The 21,699-nt window shown below is 31.4% G+C and overlaps 1 protein-coding gene across 1 annotated transcript in view; it reads right to left on the reverse strand.

Annotated features, from left to right (window-relative positions):
* Positions 1–13,654: 13,654 nt before the first annotated feature.
* Positions 13,655–21,699, reverse strand: part of LOC134710040 (uncharacterized) — a 32,450-nt gene continuing 24,405 nt past the window's right edge. Inside the window, exons 3-6 of the mRNA XM_063570193.1 lie at positions 19,718–21,693; positions 18,818–18,974; positions 17,514–17,682; positions 13,655–15,909 (exon numbers count right to left, since the gene is read on the reverse strand). Of these exons, the coding sequence (XP_063426263.1) occupies positions 15,726–15,909; positions 17,514–17,682; positions 18,818–18,974; positions 19,718–21,693 (2,486 nt within the window). The 3' untranslated portion in view covers positions 13,655–15,725. The remainder of the gene's footprint in view (positions 15,910–17,513; positions 17,683–18,817; positions 18,975–19,717; positions 21,694–21,699) is intronic.

The following is a 21,699-nucleotide window of genomic DNA, read 5'->3' on the forward strand; positions in this document are numbered from 1 at the left end:
CAATTTCTCATGTAGTATTTTACAACTGTGTTAAGTTTCATCATTATCCATCTATCCATTTTGGACAAGTTGAGCTGAAAATGCAGACAGATAGACTGACAGGGGTTTCTTATGTTGAGAGAATGAATTTAAAAATGCATATACATTTTTTGAAAGTATAAGAACTATTCCAACATATCATAAGGGTGTCCTAAAGAGGAAAACTGTCACACTCACGGTGCCCATTATTAAAGGGTTATCCTGTCATTTTGAAAAGCAGGTACTACTTAAATATGTATATTTTTTAGAATGTTTGTTATTGATACTTGTGTTATATATATATATATATAGTCAGGCTCCAAGCTTTATATATATATAAATGTTTATGAGTGATTTTTAGTGTACATATTGTTAACAAATGATTATTATTATGATTCATTGTATTTATTTTTGAAAAATACAGTAAATGACAATTAATACCTCCAACCTTTTTATGGCGATTAATTTTAGTGGATTTTATGAATCATCAAAGGAGCAGAGGACCAATGAAATAAGATTTTGAGAACTATTTTAAATTAACACATGATTATTAGTTATACACAAGTACAAGAAATATAAATGAATTGAATTTAGGGATTTTTTATTTTGTCTGAGAAAAATATGTATATTCATATTATGATTTTAAAATGTAAACACTATAAAATGAATTGAAAATTTTAATTTCTTTTTTGTGCAACTGATTTTATTTATTTAAGATTTTTTTGATTTTTGTTTTATTTCAAAAGTTATGGTGTTTTTGTTTTTGTTTTATCCCATTTTGTATGGTTTTATTGGCACTTTTTAACTCTGACTATTGACACTTTTCACGTTTTATATGAAATTTTAGTTTAATGACTTTTTTGTTTAACTATTTAGGTTGGAGTGTTTTTTATCACTGATTTATGAATGGCACTCCCTCTCCTTCAGTCTTTTATGATGTTAAGTCTAACGTCTTGTTATGTTTTGTTTTATTCCAACGAAATGTGATATGAGAATATTGATCAATGCAATTTTCACAGTATTATGGAATAAATTTATATATAGTCAAGTTTGGTTTTTTTTTCCATTACCATTAATAGGCATTCCCTAATCAGTCACATTTGTTAAGTAGGATCTGATTACCCTCCCAGATCACCTGAGATCACAACTGATGGGGCTCATTCTTTTTTTTGTCATAGCATTGTCAGGTTGTCTCTTAATTATGTGATGAATCTGTGTTGCCTCTCTTTTAATTATAGATATATATAATTTAATTTTGGATGTAACACATCTTCTGATTGGCTGACGTTATTTTGTTATGAGCCCATAGACATAATTTAATCATGTGACCGTGATGTCATCAACGTTTTTTCATGGTTTTCTACGGTTTAAAATGGAATTTAGAATTAAATTATAAGAAATGACTGTAATGTTTTTTCTGTCTATCCCAAATAACATAAAAAATGTAGTGCACACTGTAATAACACGCTACACACATTATTCAGTGTGCACCACATTTTTTATCTTATTTCTTCATAGACAGAAAAAATATTACAGTCATTCCTTTAATAATTAATATTTCTAATGGGCATTACTCTTTTAAAAACAGTTGATTGGCACTGATTTTGAACTTGATGGACACATTGCTGATATAAACCTCTGGATAAAAAAATCAAACACGAATTTACACTTTAAAGTGCATACAATACAATCCTGATAATATTTCTAAGGGCACATCTCTTAAAATTATTTGACTTGCAATGTTTTGGAAATGTTTTAAGACAATGCTGATGTATCTATGATTCAAGTTGTTTTTATGGCCCCACAACAAAGTTGTCAGGGACATATAGGTTTACCCTTGTCCAAAAATCCGTAATTCTGAAATTTTGTAATTCTGTCTTTCCGCAACAAACCATTATTTTTTTTTTTTCTAAATGCCTTCAGATTTTTGGTATGTGAGTTTACCATGATGAGTTACAGATCAAATTTGAGTTTCATTCTGCTTCACTAGTTTTTGTCAAATTTACTAGCTTGGGAATTTGATAAATTTCTGAAAATCAGTTATACAGACCTTTTTCCTAACGATTTATGATATTGGACTGATTTTTGGTATGTGAGTTAACCATGATGAGTTACAGATCAAGTTTGAGTTTCATTCCGCTTTACTATTTTTTGTCGAAATTACGGGCTTTGGACATTTATAATTGTTGAAAATCACAGTTATATGGACATTTTTAAAGGCAGTGCTTTAAGGCCTGACTTTTAAGTCATGAGGTTCATCTTTTCATACGCAATCTTTGCAGGGGGTCTTTTGGCCAGAAATAGATCCGGAAATGTTCGAATTTCTCCTCTTCTTTTTATGGTATAATATAGTTTTTGTTTCTTTCATTTACATTGGGGACTAAAGAAACGATCAGTGTGTATTGTTCGTTTTTTAGAACTTGTTATTAGTGTGTATTTTGCATTATAAGCAGTCAACCTGACTACAAACTATCATTATGTGTATTCCGTGTGGAAAGAGGTCGGGTCAATTTCGAGTGTTGTCTGACATCTAAAGTTTCTTTAATTAGTTCAGACGTTGATATAACAATGAAAAGTCGACTTAACATGATTAATATTGCATCTTCTATAATTCAAAGCGGAATTCGGTTTATGAACGAGAAACCGTAAAGCGTTTTCAATTTCGGTTCTAGTTATGTATGTTGTCCACGTTTTATCCTGGTTCCCGGTACTACGTTCCGGGTATTAGCTATTTGATATATGTGATGTGTAACATTACGATCGGATACCAGCCAATCTACGTGTGTATGTGTACATGATTTCCCGCCAAAATGACACTTCCGGCAAATGACGGATAAAACCTAATCGACGATCCCGGGTCAATGGACAAAGCCAATGCAATGTTACGCGACTCGGGTTCGCATACTTATTTTATATATTTTGGTAATCGATCTATTTCCGGTATCATGTAATATTTATCGTCATGAACATTGATGTTTTTACTTGCTGAACATTTGTTTCTCGTACATAAATTAAACATCTCTATACGTTTTGAAATTAATTTTATGTTTTTGTTGGATTTCAACTTTGTCTTGTGTATTTTTTTACTTGTCCACGGGCAACCAAGACAAAAATAATTACTTGTCCGGTTGTTCAAATGTACAAGTCGGGCATAGCATTTCCACACCCCTGGTTATAAAACTTTTTTTTCAGGGCACAAACCCACTTTAAAGAGACTTGTCTACTGCCATACCCATCCTATTTTCATGCACCATTTGCAAGCAAGAGACTGAATGGTTTGCAAAATTAAAAATCAGGACGGTGTCCAATTAAAACAAAAGAACTAAACTGGATGAATATTGTAGGAGAAATCTAGAGGAAAGTTTTGATTTGTGAAATTGGTTTTCCTGAAAAGTCATTCATCCTAGCCTACAGAAAGGAACTATATATTTAACTGTCCACCACCAACTGACGAGCTAATGTTGAGCTTCACATATGGAATTACTCAAAAACCAATGTCTATGTTTTCAGCACAGATTTCACAAGTTATGACACAGCTGTGCTTTTTTTATATTTGTTAAAGAGTTGTATACTAAATTTTATTTTTTTATCAATAAATATATATTGTGTCATTTAAGAACTTGTATTTTGCCAAAAGATGCATACTAGTGAATGAAAGTGATGCAGTTCATTTTGCTTTGGTATATAGAATTGAATTACAATTGTTCATGTTATTGGAATGCTTATAAAAATAAGGAGATGTGGTACAATGTATTTGATATTTAGTGAGTTTATCAAGCAAAAGTGAATAAGAAATAGGTATAAGCAGTTACAGGTACTACTGTACAATCTCAAACAATGAGAAAAACTCATACCGTAAAGAGAATTTCATATTTACAAGCAAGTTTTGTTTTTGCGTTAAATATTTTCTTCTATTGTTTTAATTGCAAATATGGGAAGTGGTTAAAATGCTAATGAGACAGCTGTTATGGCCACATAGCCTTAATTGAAATTTTCTTTTTCATTCATACCGGTAGATTTTGCCTGGAGTTAGAAACATATCTGCCAACTTTTCAAAATGCACATGGGGGTTTTACGTGAAAGATGGTCCATATGGGCAGGAATTCGCTAGTGAAATTTTAGGGTCAATAGTGTTTATCCAATTAAAAAATAAAGAAATCATGCAAATATGGAGAATAAACATTGTTTAAATATCAAAGTGGGTTAGTCTTTATTGCCAAATGCAAAAAAAATGGATCCAATTAAAAAAATCAACAAAAAATCAGCACTTGTTATGTGCTGGTAGTTGAAAACTGTAGACAAAAAGTGTGACATTTCTGCAGTGGCAAAACCCCTAGTCATATTTAGAATATGCCTGAAGAATTGTTCTACTATAATAGTTGAAAATCAACTGCAAAATGATCCGTCTATCATTTAGAAACCCCATTTTGTACAGAATCCGATTATTGCTGCAAATAAAATACATTTGAAAATGGACAAGTGCATGTAACTTTTCGTGTCAACAAATGTTACATGCACCTTTTCATTAGCTGATTAGCTTTGGAAACAAGTTATTGGTCCAGCATGGCAAATTTTGAAAGGTGTCAACAAAGGGTACAATTTGGATTTCATGATTTTTATCAATCAATTGAAGTTTGAAAATTATAGAAGGTAAGAAAATTTATTTCATTTTCGTGTCAATACTGCCCAATAATACTCATCTTTTTATAACAGTTGTATACTTTTTATAGTAAGCATTATAATAATTATTTTTTTCACATTTCAACCCACTGACAATTACATTAAAATGTGGCTTTGTCATCTTTCACACTAGGCATCTACCAGTGATCAAGCAGATGATAAGAGAGTGGGACCAGGTTAATTTGACCTCACAATGAAGTGTTACATGCACTTTCTGTGTAAATTAGGTTCTTTGATAATGATGTGTGACTTGCTTTGCAATTTTGTCAAAAAATATAAGTTTATCATGTATTTAAACAGGTTTGACCCTTACGATATTCATTTTATTGCTGGAGAGATTTCTGTACATAACATTGACACGAAAATATTTACCAAGGAAAGGTGTCTATGATACATGCAAAAGCTTTTTTTTGTACCGTTTGCCTTATCAATCTAATTTTTTACATGAAATACCACAGATTAATTGCCAATTTGATTAACTAGTACTTGTATTCATTCTCAGCATTATAAAGATAACTGGCCACTTAATTTGAAAACATAAAATGTAACATTGACACCAGAATAAAAACAATATTACTTTATTACACTTAAAGCATAATTGGCCAGTGCATAATATTAAATCAAATGTAAATTTATGCTGAATTCTTAACAGAGAAGATGTTAATCTTTCTTGATTTCTAGACTTTACAATATTTACTTGTAATTCTTATCGTTTAAAGGCATGTAACATTGACACATCTTCTGCGTCCAGGTTACATGCTACAACCTAATAAATGTGCATACAATTATTCAATCAATAAAATCTTGTTGAAATTTAAATTTGCTTCATTAAAATGATATTAAAGAAATGAGTTTTAATTATTTGTGTTTATTTTTTTCCTGATTGACTAGCAATTTTTCCTCATCATTTGTTGGTGTTCCTGTCAATGTTACATACATAACCCAGAATTATAATGTTTTAAAAGCATTGATTTCCAAACCTCTGTTATGAGCTTTAAAATGAGTTTATCTGAGTTTATAAATGACTAACATCTGAAATATTGTCATCACACAATTTCTTTGATGCTCCTATGATAACTTTATGAGTAACATGGACTACGATTTTTGTATCAGGTCTTTTTTGTGTTACATGAGAAGATTTTACTGTGTTGAAATCAACAGTTAATCTAATTTTTAATATTCAAAGTTATTATTATGATACCTATTTTAAAAAATAATGTATAAAGTAAAGCCAAATTAAACTTTTTTTTCATTAAGAAATTGTGTATGTAACATTGACAGAGTCTATTATTTAGACTTTTACATGTTCAGGCCAGTGTTACATGCGTAAACAAAACTTACTGCCATATGGAGCTATTATCTTATTTTTATTTTACAAAATTAAAGCGTTTTCATGTTTTCCTGTTTAATTTGTCTTTTAACACTAGTTAGTAACATTGACAACAATATTTTGTGTCAAGATTTTTTTATGTTACATGCAAAGGTATTACTTCCTTAAAGTCAGACATTTATATAACATTTTATAACCTAAATGATTAATTAGATATTACTGGGCAGCAATTATATTATTTCTCCAAAGTTGACTATTAAGCACACCACTTTCATCTTCTGGTCTTCATGTATGTAACATTGACATACAACCTTTTACTTTTCTGTCAATGTTACACGCATGAACAGAACTGATAACATTTACTTACTCCTTTGCTCTATAAAGAGATTATTGATAATTTAACTTGTATTACCACCATCAAACTTCATCTTTATTTCTAAATATAGATATTCTTTTTAGAAGTGTATTTTCTTCAATGACAACAAAATTGGTGTCAGTCTTGAAAATTTACATGCAATTTTTAATTAAAAAAATCTACAGGCAATATAAACCTAAGAAAGAAAAAGATGATCAGCAATAAATGTGATGAAGAAAACTCTCAGGAAGATGCTGCAAAAAGATACTGTCCCTGTCAACCAGTCAGATGGTGATGTCCCTGGCAGCCAGACAGATGATGATGTCCCTGTCAGCCTGGAAGATGGTGATGTACATATCAGTCAATCAGTTAGTTGGTGATGTTCCTGTCAGTCAGTCAGTCTGTGATGTTCTTGTAAGCCAGTCAGAGGGTAATGTCCCTTTCAGTCAACAGATGGTGATGTTCATATTAGTCTGTCAGTTGGTGATGTTCCTGTCATTCAGTCATATGGTGATGTTTCTGTCAGCCAGTCAGATGGTGATGTCCCTGTCAGCCAGTCAGATGGTGATGTCCCTGTCGGCCAGTCAGATGGTAATATCCCTTTCAGCCTGTCAGATGGTGATAACTCAATCAGCCTGGCAGATTATGATGTCTGTGTTAGCCAGTCTGATAAGGTCCCTATTAGTGAATCGGGTGGTGACGGTCCTTTCAGCCAGTCAGATAGTAGTTCTGTGTCAGAAAACCAGATGATGGTGACTGTGTATGCAGACATACTAGTGATCTCCAATTTGACCATTCTACAGCAGTGTAGAAGATAGTTATTTCAAAATCTTGTTTATTTATCCCTTTTTATTCACCAGTCAACACATATGTATCATGTGTATTTACTGATGCTCATTATAGAAATCATGAGGAATTCAATTTGTAACATTTTTTTTTTTAATTGTTATGCCAATAATTGACATTCCAGAATATCTTTTGCATTATAAGAGGTTCAGGCTCCTTCTGATTTCAAAATAATAATAATAAACTCATCATGGATACCAGAATTGAAATTTTGTAGGCCAGAAACGCTTTTCGTTTACAAAAGACTATTCAGTGACGCTAATGAAACAAAAAAGTAAAAGAAGGCCAAATAAAGTTGAAAACAGGACTATGGTCTAATGGGTGTTGGTTTTCTCTTCTGAATTGTTTTACACTGGTCATTATGGGGCCCTTTAAATTGTGGCTTCCAGTAGTTTAGGTAACAATTTTTCAAGATGAAATGGCATTGAAAAATCGAAACCAAGATATTTGAGAGTTTCTATATTATTGTAAATTTTATAATCTATGCATGGATTTTGGTTCTGATTGAGGGTAGATTAATTGTTTTTTTTTTCTTTCTTCAGATAGATAGTTGAAGATGTTGGAGACAGAAAACAAGAAACAAGAAACTTGTTTTGAATGTTTGAAATAAAATTTATTGTTTAAACCTTTAAAAGTTATCATAAATGTAAGATTAACCAGCAGAAATAAAACGAGATATAGGGTAATATGTCTATCAGACAACAAACTCAAAGATGAAACCCAAATTGTTCTTTATAAAAGTTATGTAAACGATTGAAAATAAGATTCTCAATAAATGGAGCTGTATCAACCTCTCGTAGATTTGTCCATATTTTGTCTTGGTTTTTCATACTATTAGTTTTAAGTGTAACTGTGTCACATGAATGAGAGATACATGTAATCATTTTGTACCCTTACTTTGTCAGTATTAGTTATTGGTTATTGAGTGAGACACTTTGTGGATGCTGATGGTTGTGTGGTTGTCTTCTTATCAATCTCATCCCTGTGCTTACTTACTGATATAAAAATGTTTAATGTTGTGGAAATTTTGGATGACTCCTTCATCAATTGATCTATCTTTGGTCTTAATTTTATTTTTCTGGTTATTTTGACATTTGAATATCTTTTAATTTAGCCTTCCATAGTGTACCACCATGAACATGCATAACTACTGGTATAGTTAAAAAAAATATGTCTGCTGTCTGAAATTTAGGTGAATGGTTTTGGTATTACATGTATTAACCACTATTTAAATAATATCATATATGAGAAATGTGGCAGTATAATTGTATAATTTACATTCAGATGGTTGTTTGGAGGCTTTTTATATCTTTTAAGGTCAATTCTGGCATGGTTCATTATTCATATTTTTTGTGTCCACGTTACATGCAACATTTAAGTCACTATTTTATGACAGAAATGAGATTATTGCAAAAATATTAATACAATTTTTTAATGTGAGGGTAACACAATGAAAAAGAGCCTTTACATGTTCAGAAAGAAAATGATTCTTACTGTATTTATCTCTTAAACATTGCATGTAACATTGACAGAAAAGTAGAGGAAACTTGTTTTCACAAAATTTCTGAAAGAAATGAAAATATACATTTTAGAGTTTTGATGATAGACAATGTTTTGTGATCAATATATATGATATTGAATGTTGAATAAGTTAAGGAATTATTAATCTCAATTTGGAAAAAGTGTCCATGTTACATGCTCCAAATTCATTATTTGCTTTGGTTCCAAACTGACGCAAGTTTAAAAATGATTTTTTGGGTTACAAATAAAAGGACACCATTTGTAGCAATAATTTGTAAAAAATTTAGAAGCTTATAATGATTTTTATTTTTTTCTTACAATGTCACACTAAAGTAGCATTAGCGAATTCCTGCCCATATAGTCATACAAAACCTTCAAGGGGGCCTTCAAATGGAAGCAGGACAAGTTGCCCCACTGGCTAATCGCCCCACTTTTTAAAAAACCGCCACAAACTGATTTATCAAATCGCCCCACATGTGAAATTGGTTAAATCATGTTTAATATTACTCCTGCCAACTCGCCCTACTTATAAAAAAACAGTAATATTTAGATTAATATATATACAATTAAACATAAAAACTCGCACCACTTTAATGAAAACTAATCTACACAGAATACAAAAAAAACGAAAATTAATTTAATTACTATTATTGATATATACTGAGATTATAATTCTAAAAAAAAACTGATTGTTGAAGAATAACTAAGTTTTGAAGCTTAGTTATTTGCATAACAATAGAAAAGTAACCAGTTAAATGTATCAAAATGCAATATAAGGAATTTAACTTATATTCAATGGAATAACATCTTTTTCCATAAGTGGGTCGAGTTGGCATTACTTAATTCATCCTGGTTAATAATATATTTATCTAGATTTCACCCATTTCCATTAGATGGGACCAGTTGGCAGGAGTAATATTAAAGGGATTTAACACAGTTCACAAGTGGGGTGATTTGGTAATCCAGGTTGGGGCAGTTTTTTTGTCGAGTCTGCGACTTTTGTCGCAGAAAGCTCGACAGGGATAGTGATACGGCTGCGGCGATGTTAGCTCAGTTCTTAAAAGCTTTATATTTTAGAAGGTGGGAGACCTGGATGCTTCATACTTTGTATATGGTTGCCTCATGTTACGAAGTTTCGGTCAGTCACATTTCCAATGTCCTTGACCTCATTTTCATGGTTCAGTGAATACTTGAAAAAAAAGTTAAAATTTTTTGTAATGTTAAATTCTCTCTTATTATACATGTAAGTAATTGGATAACTATATTTGGTATGTGCGTACCTTGCAAGGTCCTCTTGTCTGTCAGACAGTTTTCACTTGACCTCGACCTCATTTCATGGATCAGCGAACAAGGTTAAGTTTTGGTGGTCAAGTCCATATCTGAGATACTATAAGCAATAGGTCTAGTATATTCGGTGTATGGAAGCACTGTAAGGTGTACATGTCCGACTGGCAGGTGTCATCTGACCTTGACCTCATTTTCATGGTTTAGTGGTTATAGTTAAGTTTTGTGTTTTGGTCTGTTTTTCTTATACTGTTTGCAATAGGTCTCCTATATTTTGTGTATGGCATGGTTGTAAGGTGTACAGGTCTACCTGGTAGGTGTCATATGACCTTGACCTCATTTCCATGGTTCAGTGGTTTAAGTTAAGTTCTTGAGTTTTGGCCTTTTTTTCTAATACTTTATGCAATAGGTCGACTATATTTGGTGTATGGAAATATTTCATGATTTACATGTCAGTCGCACAGGTTTTATTTGACCTTGATCTCATTTTTTACGGTTCATTGCTCAGTGTTAAGCTTTTGTGTTTTGGTCTGTTTTTCTTAAACTATAAGCAATCAGTCAATATTATTTGTTGTATGGAAGAATTGTAAGCTGTACATGCCTACCTGGCATGGTTTATCTGACCTTGACCTCATTTTCATGGTTCAAAGGTCAATGTTTAGTTTTCTTGGTTTATGTTAAGATTATGTGACAGTTGTAATAACGCTTTATTATTAGGACTATCAACAGAATATCAATGATTAGTAAAGAAGGCGAGACATTTCAGTGTGTGCACTCTTGTTTTTAAAGTGAGGCGAGTTAGTGAAAAAGTGGGGCGATTTGTCATGGATTCCCTTCAAATATATTCTAATGTGGTTTTTGGCTTCTTCGTGCATTAACAAGCTCATAGCCATTGTTGAATTAATTGTTTTCCTGAAAACAGTCGACAAAATTGCTCTCACAAAATTTCCATTTGGGAGCCTTTAGCTCGATGGGGGAAATACTCTGCAAAAACTGACAGTTGACAGGTATGGTCATCAAAAAAGTTGACATGTTACTATGTACATTTACCATTATGTTACTTGATGTCCTTGCTATACACACAGTACAGAGACTAGTCAATCTTTGAACTATTTTTTATGGGAGTCATAAAATATGTGTATACAATCAATAATTAAAAATAGTCTATTTATATTGAAAAGGAAAAGTTCTTATATGTCTAAAGAAGAGGGACGAAAGACACCAAAGGGACAGTTAAACTCATAAATTTAAAGCAAACTGACAAGGCCATGGCTAAAAATGCATTTCATGGGAGGCACAGAAAATATACTGTAAACAGTAGACTAGATATAGGTGAACTAGGTACAAAAGAACTCTAAATCTTAAATTCTACAAACCACCTCTGTTCTTTAGAAGATAATGATATAACTGGACTAGAAATACACACAACCTGTAATTAACTGCCTTTACAGCGCTTTCGCGCTTTGATTTCAAAATGCTTTAAGATATTGGACTGATTTTTGGTATGTGAGTTTACCATGATGAGCTACAGATCAAATTTGAGTTTCATTCCACTTCACTAGTTTTTGTCGAAATTACTAACTTTGGACTGATAATTGTTGTTAATCACAGTTATACAGACCTTCTTTCAAAACAATCTATGATATTGGACTGATTTTTGGTATGTGAGTTAACCATGATGAGTTACAGATCAAGTTTGAGGTTCATTCCGCTTTACTACTTTTTGTTGGGACTTTGAAAAATTGTTGAAAATCTCAGTTATATGGTTTTTTGAATGCCTTAAGATTTTCAGCAGATTTAATTTATTATATGTGAGACTACCATCTTGTTTGTGTCCACATGTGTTGTTGAAATTGCAGATTTTTCAATTTTTTGGAACGGCCATTCATGTCGTTATGACACATCTAGTTTTTAAAAAGTATACATCAGACTGCTGGCTGACATGTCTTTGCTTTGACTCTGTTTAGCCCAGAAGCAGCAAATAACAAATGTAAAATTTTTGGTTTGACCCTATCAGGGATCATGGTAAGTATGCTACTACATGACCACTATAAAATTGAGAATGGAAATGGAGAATGTGTCAAAAAACCAAACCCTGACAAAAGAGCACAAAACCACCAGAGACCACTAATGGGTCTTCAACACAGTGAGAAAATCCTACACCTGGTGGCTGGCTACAGACTGTTCTGTGCTTCAAAGAAGTAATATAAGCAGAATACAAATTATAAAGGGCCAAGAAATCTAACAAATACTGTAATGTTGTATAATCAAAACAATCTACATTCTATTAATAAATATTCTAGAGTAAAACTCTGTTGCATATGCAAAACAATCAGCATTCTGGAGTAAAATTCTTGGAACAGTAAATACTGTTGACAGATATTTAAAATGGAAAAAAACAAAATAGAAGTGATATTTTTTTATTTATTTCAAATTGCCTATCGTTACAAAAACAGTAGGCACCATAATAGATAAATGAACCATGATTTCTAAATTACACATGATAACATTTCATTCTATATCTAAAACAATGGCATGTCTGATCTAGCAAAACATAAATATCTTTACTTATGTAAAATATATGGTGGTTAGATTTTAGGTGGACATAAAACTATTGGTAAATCTCTAACCTTAACAATATCAGACATATTCTATTACATGCAAATGATCAGAAATGAATTTTCTTCTATAAATATGACAGGCTGGTCCATTCTGAACAGAGGTTAAAAATAACATTTACATGCATTGTTTGTGTGCCATATATATATCGAAAGAATAAATTGTAAGACTCAATAAACCTATATGTATTTAATCTATATTGAAATATGCATTAACATTAAATAAATGTCGGCTTTAATTGACTTCATTTCTTGGTATTTGTGACTTACAAAGAAAAGGAACTAAGCACATGAAAAAAATTAACATAGAAGGCTACAGGTTCTTTATTTTTTTATTTTTAGTTCACTAGATAATTTTAAAATATTTCAATAAAATCCAAATTTATTTTTATACTATTCCCTCCTCCCTCCCTCCTCCCAAAAAAAAAACCCCAAAGGTAATGTTTTTAAATTTGTGTAAACAAGATCAACATAGATTAAACCATTGAAACAAACGGGATATTTGATATTTTTGTCTGTGAAAACTGTTGAGTACCCTAAGAGTTTACCATTAAAATAATATCTGCACTGAATGGTGAACATTTACAAGAAATTTTGTCATGAAAAATGGACCAACAAAGTTGAATAATAATGATATTAAAATGAATGTGTGGTCATACATTTAATATCACTCCTAAATCATACTGCACAAGACTTTCATTAAGTCTTCTCTGAATAAGGGGCATTTTAAATATGTCTTCTTTTAAATGCCTTTTATAAACAGGCTTCTCACTTTATTCTCAGTAGAATATCTTTGAAGTGTGTTAACAATGGGCCATTGGCTATACATTTTGTTGATCTTTTGACCTCTTACATTCTGCATCCTTTCCTATTGGTACAAATAACACAAACCAGATATGAACCTTATAACCTTTGTCATCCTGTGTGCTCTCAGTGGCATACATTTAATACCAACAGATCGCACAAACCTGACATTGACCTTTTAACCTCTGACATAGTAGCATACACGTTATACCAACAAATCGCACAAATCTGACATTGACCGTTTAACCTCTGACATCCAGCATTATGACACACATTCTCCCTCAGTGGTACCAATAATATACCCAAAAATCACACAAACATGTATTGACCTTTTGACCTCTGATATTCTGCATCTTATCTCAGTCTGACTCAGTGGCATAAGTGTTATACAAATAATCACACAAACTTGATGATGACCTTTTCACCTTTAACATTTTGTATAACTCCACATATTCTTTCCCAATAATATAAATATGTAAATTTTTACACAACCCTAAATTTATAACAAGAGATTCTAGGGCAGCACTTTACTAAATACCATGTTTTGGACTTATTCAACAATATTCAAACCAACTATCTTGTAATCAGGTTCTTAATACATTTTATCAAAATAAATGACAGGCTTCTCATATAAAAATCTTTTAACATAAAGCAACTCCAATTGTAAAGAAATATTTGCTGCAAAATAAAATTATCTCCCCTTATTTGTTGAAACACAGTAGTTTCTTCAAATTTTATCTTATTTATATATTTGGTTTTGAAATGAAATAAAATTTAAGTAAACAATAAAATGTTTATACGAGTTAAGACTCAAAATCTAAGACACACCTGATTCTTTCAATGTAACATAACCTCATAACAGTTTTGAAGGCCATATGGTTGCCTATAATTGCTTTCATTCACTTCATTTGAACTTTGGAGATAGGTGTCTCATTGGTAATTATACCATATCTCCTTATTCTTATATTAGAACATAAAATATGATTTGTGTCAAAGAATTTCCCTTACAGAACTTTAACATAAGATACATACATGCAAACATGAAAGACAACTCTTAAAAATCAAAGGGAGGTAACTTGTTACCATCCAAAATGAAAACAGATCTTAGACATTTGTCAATATAAAGTACATTAATTTTAAACATTTATTCCTAACAACAATTTTTATTATTTGTACAAACACAACAATATATACAAACTTAATATAAATTCTAGAGATTTTCTACAAAAAAGACATCACATTTAAAACCTTTCACAATAAAACAATTTCCCCGTAACAACATGACATTCAATTTGTTTTTAAGAATTTCATAAAACAAATAATAATAACAATATATAAATGCATTTGTAACATGAACATGAAATAAAAATTTACAACAAAACTAACAATTGTGCTTTATATGGGACTAGATAAAAACAAGATTTGCACAAATATCATCAGACAACAAAAGATCAAGTCCAAAAGTTTCATATACAAAATGAAATCTCCTTGAACATGTAAAACATTTCATACAAAATGGAAAACAAATGAGTATGATATAAAAAATGTATGAACTGAAAAATAATGGCACCTGATCAACTTTAAATACACTAAAATTTTATAGTGTTAAATATTCCCAATATATTATCAGTGCTTCTTATAACAGAAACTACTCAAAAATTTTCCAACAAAGCATTACCTTACATGAAACGCACCATTATCGCATTATATAGCCCTTACAATTGCATTATACCTAGAAAAGATATTTTTTTATAAATCTACCACTGAACTTATTGTAACAAATTAGACAATATGTAAAAATTTATGACTTATTTTGATAAACTTTATAAAAAAATCAAAAAAAGTTCAAAAGTACAAAGTAGCAAGTTGTAAAGAAGTCAAAATTACATTTTTTTTTAAACTGCTATAAATCAAGTGTCAAATGACCAACCTAGTATGTTTTTAAACAAAGAATTTTTTTCTAGAAATTTTCTCATATTACAAAAAACAAATTATCTAAATTTGAGTTTTCATTAAAAGATAATAAGGGCATTTCAGTACATAATTTAAGAGTTTTGTCTATTTTATATTTAATTCTATTTCATTGACCCATATCATGCATCTTAGGTGAAAATAATGGTATGAATATTTAACGAAATAAAATTAAAGTCAACAAAATTTTTTGACACAAGAGCAGCTGATTTTACATGATTAAAAATAAACCCAAAGTACAAATATATATATAAAGATGTTGTACATAGAAAATTGAAGTTCAAAATAATCCCTGATGCTATGACGGATTTTTGAGAATTCTTTTCAATTTAAAGTCATACACCTGTCTACACATATACACTGTATTACTGTCGACATCAGGGGCAGGGATTCTCTGAGATCGGGGGTTATCATCTAGGACAGGAAACATCATTGGTCTAGGAGAAAGGTTACTCTCTACTCGGCACTTCTCACCTCTGTACCTATAAAGCAGAATGAAATGTACAAATGACTTGATGTATATGTAAATTCATAAAACAGTTGATAAAGATATCTGATAGAGAAATATCATACGGCACAGAATACAGTGGTGAAATTAGCTAGGTTCTTGTTTCGAAAAGTCAATAATCAGATAGGAATAAAAGAAAACTAAACAAAATGTAACAAGAGTGCACACACTGAAATGTCTCGCCTTCTTTACTAATCCTTGATACTATCTTTATAGACCTAAATATAAAGCCACATAAACTCAACATTAACCAAAAAAATGAAACATTGATCAATGAACCATGAAAATGAGGTCAAGGTCAGAAGAACCATGCCAGGCAGACATGTACAGCTAACAATTCTTCAATACAACAAATATAGTTGACTTATTGCTTATAAATAAAGAAAAACAGACCAAAACACAAACACTTAAAACTTAGCAATGGACCGTGAAAATGAGGTCAAGGTCAAATAAAACCTGGGTAACCTACATATAGATCATAAAATATTTCCATACACCAAATATAGTTGACCTTATGCATAAAGTATTAGAAAAATAGACCAAAACTAAAAAACTTAACTTTGACCACTGAACCATGAAAATGAGGTCAAGGTCAGATGACACCTGTCAGCTAGACATGTACACCTTACAATCATTCCATACACCAATTATAGTAGACCTATTGCATATAGTATAAGAAAAACATACCAAAACACAAAAACTTAACTATAACCACTGAACCATGAAAATGAGGTCAAGGTCAGATGACACCTGCCAGTTGGACATGTACACCTTACAGTCCTTCCATACACCGAATATACTAGACCTATTGCTTATAGTATCTGAAATATGGACTTGACCACGAAAACTTAACCTTTTTCACTGATCCATGAAATGAGGTCGAGGTCAAGTGAAAACTGTCTGACAGGCATAAGGACCTTGCAAGGTACGCACATACCAAATATAGTTATCCAATTACATATAATAAGAGAGAATTTAACATTACAAAAAATCTTAACTTTTTTTTCAAGTAGTCACTGAACCATGAAAATGAGGTCAAGGACATTGGACATGTGACTGATGGAAAGTTCGTAACATGAGGCATCTATATACACAGTATGAAGCATCCAGGTCTTCTACCTACTAAAATATAAAGCTTTTAAGAAGTGAGCTAACACCGCCGCCGCCGCCGCCGGATTACTATCCCTATGTTGAGCTTTCTGCAATAAAAGTTGCAGGCTCGACAAAAATGATAAGAGGAATAAATTTTTTTATGGCCAGACTGTAATACAAGTGAATTTTATCTACATGTAGATATAAATCAGGTTTTGTCTACCATTTTATACATGGGGATATTGCTGATCCAAGTCAGGAATATAACAATTATTTTCCATTCGTGTTAAATGCGCTTGAGCTTTTGATTTTGCCATTTGATAAGGTACTTTCCCTTTTGAATTTTCCTTGGCGGAGTCCATTATTTTTTATTATCTAACTTTTTCCATGTATTGTACATCTAGTGAACATAAAACCCAATTATACCTGCAGTATTCATTATATACCCAATTATACCTGCAGTATTCATTACAAACCCAATTATACCTGCAGTATTCATTATATGTGAGGACATATCCTTTATCATCAATACAGGCCACACTGTTCTCGTCACGATGTTTGGAGGCAAAGATCTCATTCTGTAGATGGTGAGGAAGTCGACCAGAGTCTGTATGTTCTGGGTGATAGTACCACAGTAAACCCATCATCATCTCATCTGATTAATAAAGAAAATCAAAGTTAAGGTGGTACCCAACACATTGACTAAAATTAATTTGGCTCGTTTAATTTTTATAAAATTTTGTCAAAGTGTTTACTTTTACCCTTTAACAAAAATATAAAAATTTCCAACCGTTTGTCAGAAAAATACACTTGTTATATAGCAGTTTGACAAACACCAATTTTGATCATTGAGAAGCTTAATATTCTTTTTACAACACAATGTAATAAAAATGTTTAGCTGACTTTACAGAGTTATCCCCCTGTAGTGTTAGGTACCACCTTAACACGAATGCATGGCATGTTTTTGTCAGATTAATATTACATGTAATCACAAAGTAAAACAGAGTCAAAATGACTGTTTTGTTCATTAATTTTTTCATATTTTTTTTATTGCTCAGATTAATAAGTCTTTTTCTACATGTTCTACCAACCCTGCTTTCTGTATTATTCATTTTCTTTATATCATATTTTTTTTCTTTTTTTTTCTTGTTTTCTGATTTACTAGTACAAATTGTTCATTTCCTTTTTTATTTTACACCATTGTTTTTTAAAGCTCTTTCATGATATTTCTTTATCTTATGCTGATAATGAGATACAAATGAGACAAAAGAAGAACTCCATCTGTAAGTCATCATTGAGCTATGTTCAGGCCAAAGAGTGCAAATCATTTTTAGAGTTATCTCCCTTAGTTATTCAGATAATTTTTATAGAGTATTTTCTTCTTTTCTTGAATTTTTATTGGTTTCATTGCTAAAGTAGACAGTATTGAATGAATCTTTATTGCATTAATAGCAACAATATTGCTTTAGAATAATACAAGGTGTATACATATATGTCAAGTATTAACATACCTCTATTTAACAAATGAATTTACTATTTATAAAAATATAATTCTAAATAGATTTTTGAAACTTTATTATAACCTATATATATCTAATACCAACAAAACCTAGGAAAGTTCAAAACTTAACAAAGTAATAAATATGCAAGGCTCCGTGTTGAAGGCCTTACTTTAATACTTTGACCTATTATTTTTCACTTTTTAAAACATTATGACTTGGATGGCAATAGATGGAGAGTTGTCTCATTGGCACTCATACCACATCTTCTTATTTCTATTTATCACTAACCATTTTCTTCCCAGAAAGCTGTGACCTTTCCTAGGTATGGAATGTCTGTTTTACGTGGACCTGAGCGTAGAATGACGACATCACGGATGTAAATGATATCTCCATCAGTATGAATGATAGCTGGGTAACACTCTCTCTCAACCATGGACCCTGAGACCTGTAAAATAGAGAATGTTTATATATGTCATGTATGTATTGCAAAATAATTTAATTTTGGATGTAACACGTCTTCTGATAGGTTGACATTATTTTGTATGAGCCCATAGACATAATTTAGTCATGTGACTGTGACGTCATCAACGTTTTTTCATGGTTTTCTACGGTTTAAAAAATTATAAGAAATGGCTGTAATATTTTTCTGTCTATTCGAAATAACACTGTTAAATAACCCGCTACACGCGTTATTCAGTATGCACCCAATTTTTTATGTTATTTCTTGATAGACAGAAAAATATTATAGGCATTCCTTAAATATTATATATACTACACATCAGATGGATTTTATCCTTTCCTAGAACATTGTAGAATGAGATTACTTGAAATAATAATCTCACTTCATTGATGTTTCCTTGGAAGATAATTATAAACTAATTATCAGAGTTTTAAACAAGAGGAAGGATCTGACTTGCATCTGATCTCAGAGCTACAGTCTTTACAATGATAAAGAAGCTTAGAAACTCTCTCATGGTTACGGTTCAACATAGATAATCTATCAATACAATGTCATATCAATCTATTAAGCAAGTATCTATCAAGAAAATATTTGTAAGGTCTAATTTATCTTTTCATACATTCGAATATAGACTTACATGTAACTTTACTGTCAACAAATGCTTTTTCAATTTTTTAAAACTTTTGTAACAGCTAGATATCATTTAATACAAAAATTTATCAACATACCATGATTTTTCGTTTCTCAGGAGGAAATTTAAATTCCCAGTTGTGATTTCTTTTCTTCAATTTCTTTACTTCTGGCTTTTTCTTCTCAATTGGAACAACATTAAGAGATGTATTCTTGGTTGATGTGGTTGATTTCTTCCTCCGAACGACTACAGATTCAGTACTTAGCTGCCGATCAAACGATGCTACACGTCGTCTTTTTGGATAAGTTTTAGATATCTCATTTTTATCCTTCAACACTTTAGCATCCACACTTTTACTTCTGTTATACAGCTGTATTTTATCTTTTGATGATTTTGTATTTTCAGTCGTGGACAGTTTTCTTTGTTTAGCTTCTGATTTTGAATCACTTGTAAACACATCATCAGTACTTTTCCGTTTTGTAGGTTTTTTGTTTTCTACTTTACCCAAAGATTTACTAGGCTTACTTTGTAAACTATCAGTAGATTTATTTTCTGATTTATTTTCTGATTTGCTAACTGTTTTTTTCTTTACTCCTTTACCACTTGCAGTGTCAACTGTTGGTGTTTTTGGACCTTTCTTTTTAGAACTGTCTGTTTCACCTGAAGATATACTTAATTTCTTCTTCTTTGCAGGTCTATTTTCATTTGGTAATTCACTCAAGCTTTTCTTTTTCCCTGTTTTTACCTCAACTTTTGAGCTCTTCTGTTTTCCTGTTTTCACTACAGAAGGCGTCTCTTCCAAAGTTTTATTTTTCACTTCAATGAGTGATTCATCTCCTGATTCACTCAAGCTTTTCTTTTTCGCTGTTTTTGTCCAATCTTGTGACACTTTGGAGCTCTTCTGTTTTCCTGTTTTCAGTGCAGATGGTGACTCTTCCAAACTTTTATTTTTCACTTCAATGAGTGATTCATCTCCTGATTCACTCAAGCTTTTCTTCTTTCCTTTTTTTACTGTATCAGACAAGTCACTCAAGCTTTTCTTTTTTCCTTTTTTTGTCACATCTGACGATTCACTTAAAGTTTTCTTTTTTCCTGTTTTAACTACATCAGTCGATTCACTCACGATTTTCTTTTTCCCTGTTTTTATTGAATTAGACAACTCACTCAAACTGTTTTGTTTTGCTTTTTTTATATCAATAGCTAACTGACTCAAGGTTTTCTTTTTTCCTATTTTTATTGCATCAGATGACTTACTTAAGTTTTTCTTTTTCACTGTTTTTTCTTCATCAGTACTTTTTTTCTTTTTTATTGTTTTTGTCACTTCCAGGGATTCACTTACACTTTTCTTTTTCCCTTTTTTAGCAACATCTGTAGAATCACTTATTGATTTCTTTTTTGAGAGTTTAGTGGTAATCTCCCCTGATGATTCACTGATACTTTTCTTTTTAGTAGATTTTGCTGTTTTTGGTGATTCATCAGAACTATCAGATTTTTCTTCTTCTTTTTCTTTCAATTCTAATTTCCTCTTAACATTTTTGTCACTTTCACTATTCTCACTATCTTTTCTTTTCTTTACACTTTTTGTTTTATTTTCTTTATCTGAAGCTGAAAATTTCTCTTTCTTTTTCCCTGATTTTTCACTTTTTGGTGTTTTTTCTTTTATTTCCTTTTCTTTCTTTTTCTTCTTTTTCACTGTTTCTACTATAATATCCTTCTCAGAGAAGGTCAAAGGTGGCACACCACCCACAACATCAATTTCAACGTCTAAATCCTCATTACCTCCCTTAAGAGTATTAAAACTATTACATGTAGAACGATTTGATGATGCATTTCCAACAACGTCTATTTCAGGATCCATGTCGTCATGTTTTGTTGACGATTTCCCAGCTTCTGTATGTGAAGAATCTCCCATGTTTTGTATTGACGAACGTTTTGGATCCACACTGCCTCCTGTATGCCCTGGATCGTTGACATCACGTAGCGCTGTGTAAGATGGTGGAGGTACATTGTGATGACACGTGTCATGATGTAACGGGGAGGCTGTAGGCGTGTAATAGTAACATGATGGACAACCTGTAA

This window comes from Mytilus trossulus, chromosome 3, assembly GCF_036588685.1.
Source record: "Mytilus trossulus isolate FHL-02 chromosome 3, PNRI_Mtr1.1.1.hap1, whole genome shotgun sequence".
Lineage (NCBI taxonomy): Eukaryota > Metazoa > Mollusca > Bivalvia > Mytilida > Mytilidae > Mytilus > Mytilus trossulus.